This window comes from Gadus morhua, chromosome 16, assembly GCF_902167405.1.
Source record: "Gadus morhua chromosome 16, gadMor3.0, whole genome shotgun sequence".
Lineage (NCBI taxonomy): Eukaryota > Metazoa > Chordata > Actinopteri > Gadiformes > Gadidae > Gadus > Gadus morhua.
In genome coordinates this window covers 1924290-1931789 of record NC_044063.1, presented here as the reverse complement: position 1 = coordinate 1931789, position 7500 = coordinate 1924290, and the positions used below count along the sequence as shown (strand labels likewise).

General features: G+C 55.5%; 1 protein-coding gene across 1 annotated transcript in view; it reads right to left on the bottom strand.

Moving 5' to 3' along the window:
• LOC115561058 (delta-like protein C) overlaps positions 1 to 7342 on the bottom strand; it is a 7636-nt gene extending 294 nt beyond the window's left edge. The window contains exons 1-10 of the mRNA XM_030380851.1: positions 7074 to 7342; positions 6294 to 6536; positions 6119 to 6179; positions 5727 to 5978; positions 4845 to 5036; positions 4037 to 4206; positions 3720 to 3936; positions 2104 to 2809; positions 1512 to 1623; positions 1 to 534 (exon numbers count right to left, since the gene is read on the bottom strand). The exon at positions 1 to 534 is cut by the window's left edge and continues 294 nt beyond it. Coding sequence (XP_030236711.1) covers positions 529 to 534; positions 1512 to 1623; positions 2104 to 2809; positions 3720 to 3936; positions 4037 to 4206; positions 4845 to 5036; positions 5727 to 5978; positions 6119 to 6179; positions 6294 to 6536; positions 7074 to 7124 — 2010 coding nt within the window. The 5' untranslated portion in view covers positions 7125 to 7342 and the 3' untranslated portion in view covers positions 1 to 528. The remainder of the gene's footprint in view (positions 535 to 1511; positions 1624 to 2103; positions 2810 to 3719; positions 3937 to 4036; positions 4207 to 4844; positions 5037 to 5726; positions 5979 to 6118; positions 6180 to 6293; positions 6537 to 7073) is intronic.
• Between the last annotated feature and the right edge of the window lie 158 nt (positions 7343 to 7500).

The following is a 7500-nucleotide window of genomic DNA, read 5'->3' as shown; positions in this document are numbered from 1 at the left end:
TTGACTGGCTGGGAGAGCCTTATCTTCACGAGAAAGACTCTTCACTCGTCCTTTCTTCCTTCCTTCCTCGTCTCCTAGGTAGCTTTTCCACAAGTCTCCTCTTGTATTTTGGGTGGACGTTTGATTGGCGGACTCCTGGGCCGGTCGCTAGGCGACCTGAGCCTGGGGGCGTGGCCCCCTGGTCCGGGCCCTGGCCCTGATTGACAGGTCATGATGTAACGGACACACGAGAGTCGTTGAGGATCGGCTAAGGCACCAGTCGTTGTGATTGGTTACTTCCTCTTGTGCATCACACGTCGCATGGTACGACACAATACATGAATTATATAAAGATTTAAAAATAAAAAAAGATAAATAGTGCAAATGGCGTCAGGCATTGTGTCTCTCAGGGTCCACAGCAACGGTCACTTTGGTTAACGAGCATTGATTATAAATATTAAATTATGATATGTGGGCTAAACATTCTGAAAGATCCTCTTGTGGTGGCAGAGGCTGTAAACGTACGGCTGGCCAGAGTCTCCTCTAGAGTCAGACCTGGGAAGGAGAGGGGAGAGGGTACAGCTCAGATACAGAGACCTTCAACAGCTTCAGCACAGCATAGCTCTGCTTCTATCACAGCCTAGCTCTGCTTCTATCACAGCCTAGCTCTGCTTCTATCACAGCCTAGCTCTGCTTCTATCACAGCCTAGCTCTGCTTCTATCACAGCCTAGCTCTGCTTCTATCACAGCCTAGCTCTGCTTCTATCACAGCCTAGCTCTGCTTCTATCACAGCCTAGCTCTGCTTCTATCACAGCCTAGCTCTGCTTCTATCACAGCCTAGCTCTGCTTCTATCACAGCCTAGCTCTGCTTCTATCACAGCCTAGCTCTGCTTCTATCACAGCCTAGCTCTGCTTCTATCACAGCCTAGCTCTGCTTCTATCACAGCCTAGCTCTGCTTCTATCACAGCCTAGCTCTGCTTCTATCACAGCCTAGCTCTGCTTCTATCACAGCCAGGGGGTATTTTAATCAACCCCTCCAATCATATAGCAGGTAGATTAAAATACCCCCATCTAACTATCTCATTCTCTACCTCTAACTCTATCTCTAACCCATCTCTAACCCTACCTCTGTCTCCATCAGTCAACAGCCTTGTGGAGGCCATCTGAACGTGCAGATCTGCTGACAATACAATTCCAATACTAAAACTATAACGCACATAACCAGAAGCACTTGAGGTGAACAGGCAGTCCTCTTACAGAGAGGCACTCTCTCCTCTTCAACGATCCATGTGTCTCTGATTACAACGTAACCACCCCTATCTTAAACTCCACCACTGGGGGAGTAACTAGGAGTAACTAGGAGTCAGTAGGAGTAACAAGGAGTAACTAGGAGTAACTAGGAGTCAGTAAGAGTAACTAGGAGTAACTAGGAGTAACTAGGAGTCAGTAGGAGTCAGTAGGAGTCAGTAGGAGTAACTAGGAGTCAGTAGGAGTAACTAGGAGTCAGTAGGGAGTCCTTTAAGCTCTTACCTCAGTAGCTAACACGCAGTGGGTGTGGGGCTCCGGGAGGCTGAACACGGCCTGGTAGAGGCCCTCCTTCCCCTTCTCCGAGGGCACGCTGATGCACGAGTCGCACTGGTTTCTATTTGGAGAGGGAGAGGGTTAGCAGCAGCTCTACAGGTTCACCAGCATGACTCCACGCTCAAACTCCTCTGATGAAACAACAGATACACCGACCAGACTCGACACGCTCAACAACAACCTACACACAGACAGACGGTAAGGAAGACAGACAGCAGGACGGTAGGACAGTAGCACACACAGACAGACGGTAAGGAAGACAGACAGCAGGACAGTAGGACAGTAGCACACACAGACAGACAACAGTCGATCAGACAGACAGTAGGACAGTAAGACAGTAGCACACACAGACAGACAGACAGTATATCAGACAGACAGTCGATCAGACAGACAGTAGGACAGACAGACAGTAGGACAGACAGTTAAGTCAGACTATAAAGACAGACAGATATACAGATGGTGAAGACAGACACCGACAGACAGACAGACAGACAGACAGACAGACAGACAGACAGACAGACAGACAGACAGACAGACTCACATGTCAAACTTGTTCTTGTAGCTCGCTTCCTGCTCCCTGGCCAGGCTGAAGTCGGCCATCTTGTTCTTGAAGAGGGCCATGTGCTCCAGCGCTGCGTCCTGATTGGACACCTTGCCGGGCCCGCCGGGCAGCAGGAAGGCCTCCCTCTCCCGGGGGGGGGCCTGGTTGTTGAGGGCGTCCAGGTCGTTCTTCACCGCCGCCAGCGCTAGCTTGCTCCCGCGGCGCAGCGCTAGCTTCCCGCCGCGGCGCAGCTGGCGGGCGAGGAACACGACGGCGGCCGCCAGCAGGCCGAGGGTGAGGAGGGCCAGCGCCACGCTGACCAGCAGCACCGCGGACAGGCCGCCGCCGCCGGGGGCGGGGCCGGGGGCGGGGCTGGGCGCCGGGGGCGTGGCCGGCTGGGCGTACTGGCAGCGGTCGCCCATGAAGCCGGCGGGGCAGCGGCAGACCGGCCCGCTGCCGTGCGTGAAGCAGGCGCCGCCGTTGCGGCACGGCAGGCGGTCGCACGCCTCGGAGCGCACGGAGCAGTCGGCGCCGCTGAAGCCCAGCGCGCACGCGCAGCGGAACCGGTTGACGCCGTCGGTGCACGAGCCGCCGTTCCGGCAGGGTGCCGACGCACACTCGTCCACGTTGACGGCGCAGAACGGGCCGCTGAAGCCCGGCCGGCAGCGGCAGGTCGCCCTCTGGCCCTGCACCGCGCACTGACCCCCTGTGGAGACGGACAGACGGTCAGACTCACGGACCGGGGCGGGCGCTCGCATTGTGAAACACGCTCTGGGCTGACAGGCCCGCATGCAGAGGGGAGCGATGCATCACTATGAGGCGGAAAGGAATGTTGTGCTAGAGTCAGTGGCCCGCTCTCACCCCGGAGGAGGAGGGAGGAGGGAGGAGGGAGGAGAGGAGGGAGGAGAGGAGGGAGGAGAGGAGGAGAGGAGGAGAGGAGGAGAGGAGAGGAGAAGAGGAGAGGAGAGGAGGAGAGGAGGAGAGGAAAGGAGGAGAGGAGGAGAGGAGGAGAGGAGGAGGAGAAGAGGAGAGGAGAGGAGGAGAGGAGGAGAGGAGGAGAGGAGGAGAGAGGAGAGGTTGATGAAGGTGGGAGGAGGGTATGCCAGTAGAGGAATGTTCCAGACTTCATGTCTTGCTTGTCAAAGCCCCAGGCCAAAACGAGAAGTTACACTAGTTGCAGATAACAGTGATGAAGTCCCAGGGGAGGCCAGATTAATGCTGAGCGTTTTTCCTGTGTGCGTGCGTCTGCTTGTTTATCTGACGGTTGCAACACAGTGAAGTGCGTTCAGCTGGCCTCACTCAGCGGGAGGAGGAGACGACTCCTGACTCCTCCTCTGACCTCTGATTCTGCTGACTCTTTTATACAAAGCGACACACAACTACTCCTCCACCCACCGACGGCGGAGTCAGCCCCCCAGGGCGACAGCCAGCCCGCCAGGAGCAGTCAGGGTGAGGCGCCTGGCTCAGGGACACCTCGTCACTCAGCGAGGAGGAGCCGGGGTTCGAACCGGCAACCTTCAGTGCACCAGTCCGCCCGCTCTACCTGAGCTACGAGCACTCTAGCACTACTGGAGCGGGTCGTCCTAACAGCACTAACTGGTGCCACCGGTACTTACCGTTGGCGCAGGGCGAGCTGTCGCAGCGTCCCAGTCTCCTCTCACAGTTGGAGCCCGTGAAGCCGGCGGGGCAGACGCAGCCGACGCCCCCGTCGGGCCGCGGCTGGCAGGACCCCCCGTTGAAGCACTGCGTGGGGCCGCACGCCGGCGCGCTGACCTCACACGTGTTGCCGTAGAAACCCAGCGGGCAGGAGCAGGAGAAGCCCCCCTCCAGGTCCTAGAGACGACAGGGCAGACCAAAAGACGTCAGCCAACCGCGCGGTCCCAGGTGCTGCGCGAGACGGGCGTCTGAAGGGGGCGCTAGGGGGGGGACTTACGTTGCAGCTGCCTCCGTTCGTGCAGGGGGCGCTGTCGCACTCGTTGAGCTCCAGCTCGCAGTCCTTCCCGCTGTAGCCCGGGCGGCAGGCGCAGGTGTAGCTGCCCTGGCCCGTGTTGCTACAGGACGCCCCGTTCCTGCACGGCTTGTGGTTGGTGCAGTAGTTCAGGTCTGGAACACAAAAACATCGCCGTCAGGACTCTAGTCACCTCTGTTGCTAGGGCAACAACAGCAGGGCAACAATGTGTAGCAACAATGTGTAGCATTGGCTAGCATAGCATGTATTTGTCGGAGGAACGGGCCAACAACAAGAGCTAGTTCAAGCTGGCGCTCGTTATTGACGAGCAGAACGAGGCGTTAGACAGCAGCTGGCTGGACCCCTGTAGGGGGGGGGGGGGGGGGGGGGGGCTGCTAGCTTAGAGCATTGAATCCGGCTTGACTCATCAATGAAGCTTGAAGATGTCTTGTTTAAACCTTCCGCATCTGGCTCAGTTAAACACAAAGCCCTCTGAGGAACCGGATGCCTTCAGATGATTCGACAGAAAACTATTTGTTAGTGGCAGCCCAAGACAACGCATTAGAGGCAGCGCGTGAGTGATCCGTTCAGTAGCTCGTTAGGTAGCAGCTCGTTGGGCAGCAGCTCAGTAAGAAGCAGCTTGTTAGGAAGTAGCGCGTTAGGAAGCAGCGGGTTAGGAAGCAAGGCGTTAGGAGGCAGCGCGTTAGGAGGCAGCGCGTTAGGTGGCAGCGCGTTAGGTGGCAGCTCGTTAGGAAGCAGCTCGTTAGGAAGCAGCTCGTTAGGGAGGCCTCACCTTGGTCACAGAGGAGCCCCCCCCAGCCCTCCTTGCAGTCACACTTCCAGGGCTCCTGGCAGGTCCCATGGAGGCATTCAGGGAAGAGGACGCACTGGTCGCAGCGGGGCCCGGTCCACCCCTGATGGCACCTGCAGCGGCCAGGGGCCTCGCACTCACCGTGCTGCTCACTGCAGCCGGGGCCACAGATGGCTGGAGGAGGAGGAGGAGGAGGAGGAGGATGAGAACCTTGGCCACGTGTGTGTGTGTGTACTTCTGTGTGTGTTTCTATCATACAACGCCTACCCGTGTGTCTGCAGATTTCTGTTTGTGTGCGTCTCTTTGTGTGTGCGTGTGTCTCTGTGTGTGTGTGTGTGTGTGTGTGTGTGTGTGTGTGTGTGTGTGTGTGTGTGTGTGTGTGTGTGTGTGTGTGTGTGTGTGTCTCTCTCTCAAGTAGAAGGGGGGGGGGGGGGGGGGGGGTTGGGCCCCTAGGAACAAAGGGAGCAGAGTGTGGAAACAAGCCACTGTTTCACACTCACTTGCTTCCACAGTCTGCTCCTTTTGTTCATTGCGACGACTACAAGGAAGCAGCTTGACGTCACAGTTTACCCCCCCCCACACACACCACACACAGACTGCAGATGAAAACAGCGGGAAAAGCCCCTTTTACAAAGCTAGCCGATGGAGGAGCCACTTGTCAGATTGTTCTATCTTTCCATCTTTCTAACTTCTATCTTTTAGCGCTGTCAAGGTGCGTTCACACCAAAAGACACAATTGGCGCCCGTTCGCGTTGTCGCCCAAGTTTGGTCGCGCGAGAAATCCGTTTCAGAACATCAACCAATTAATAATAACCCACGGTTCAGCTAGTTATTAGAGTATTCGTCCTCTTAACTGCCACTCACGTTTATCGCAGTAGACTCCGCTCCAGCCCTCCAGACACGTCTTGTTTCCCGCCGCATCGCACGCGTTGTGGCCGAAGCTGTCGTTCCGCGGGCGGCAGTAGACCCCGCAGTCCTCGCCGTGGTAGAAGGGGTCGCACACCGCGCGGAACGAGAAGCGGAGCGAGCTGAGGTCGTCCTCGTAGGAGTCCCCGGACCAGCTCTCCCCTACCGCCAGAGATATGCGGGTCGCCAGGCGGCTCAGCAGCTGGTTCTCTGAGGGCGGAAGGGATCACCACATATGTTTTCTATAGGCTCCAGTTGTTGTTGTTTCCACGTGATTTGAGGGTCCAGGGCAGGGACTGAGGACGTGTGTTCGCTGGTCCGGAGCCCAGGGGGGCGGGGCGGAGCCTCACCTGTAGACGCAACGTCCGTGCGCTCTGAGCTCCACGCCTCCAGGATTAGAGAGAAGCTCCCCTGTAGACACAACCAATCAATCAATTAATCAATCAATCAATCCATCCATCAATCCATCCATCGATCGATACATCGATAAGGCCGTATCAGACCACGGAAGGCTCGGGCTCCTACCGGCCACTTGAAGCGGAACGGGACCCTGATGAGCGCGCTCGCGGACACCGAGCTGGGGTCCACGCGGAGGACATCCGTGAGGCCCATGCCGTATGTGCACGGGGGCTCGGGACCGATCACTGTCAGCTCGTGCTTGAGACACGCGCGGAAGAACACCTGGCATTCCTTGACGTCGGAGGAGCATGCGGTGTGGACTGTCGAGAACGATTCGATCTTCAACTCGAACGATCCTGTGCACGCGACCTGCGGGAAGACACAAACAGTTATTATTATTATAATACATTCTGACAAGTTCTTCATATACTTCCTTATTATTATTATTATTATTATTATTATTATTAAACATTCAGAAAAAAATCTTCATATGCTTCATTATTATTATTAATATACATTCAGACAAATTCTTCATATACTTCTTTATTATTATTACTATTATATGAATTGTATTTTGTATTTTTGCAAGTGTAAAGAAATGTCTATCTCGACATTGTTATGCCTACTTTGATTAATGTTTCAACTGCTTTGGCAAACAGAAAGAGAGAAGAGAGAGAGAGAGAGAGAGAGAGAGAGAGAGAGAGAGAGAGAGAGAGAGAGAGAGAGAGAGAGAGAGAGAGAGAGAGAGAGAGAGAGAGAGAGAGAGAGAGAGAGAGAGAGAGAGAGAGAGAGAGAGAGCGGCTTGTTGTGCGTAAAGCATTTGAATCGGCTGAGGTTGCCCAGGTTAAAGATAACTAACTAATATACCTAATCGTTCAGTTCCCCTAACCGATGGTTGATACTCACCGATAGCGTTGAGGCCAGCAGCAGGAGGGTCGAGAGGAGAAGACGCGCCATGCCGAGGGGACAGAACCAAACCAACAAACAAACAATCCTCAGGAGAGACGAGGTCCAGGTGATCAGGATGGGGACTCGAACATGGAACTACTTCGGTCTTTATGTGGCGGTAGGAAGGACAGGTTTGGTTTCACTTCTCCTGTTAATCTGGAGAGGGTAGAGTCCAGTGTGTGTTCCTGTCCCGTCTCTGCGTGTCCTGTGTCCCGTACCTTCGGAGGCGGGGCGCTTATATAGTAAGCGAGGCGGAGGAGGGGCGCCTGCAGCCGGTGTGTGTAGTGTGTGTGTGTGTGTGTGTGTGTGTGTGTGTGTGTGTGTGTGTGTGTGTGTGTGTGTGTGTGTGTGTGTGTGTGTGTGTGTGTGTGTGTGTGTGTGTGTG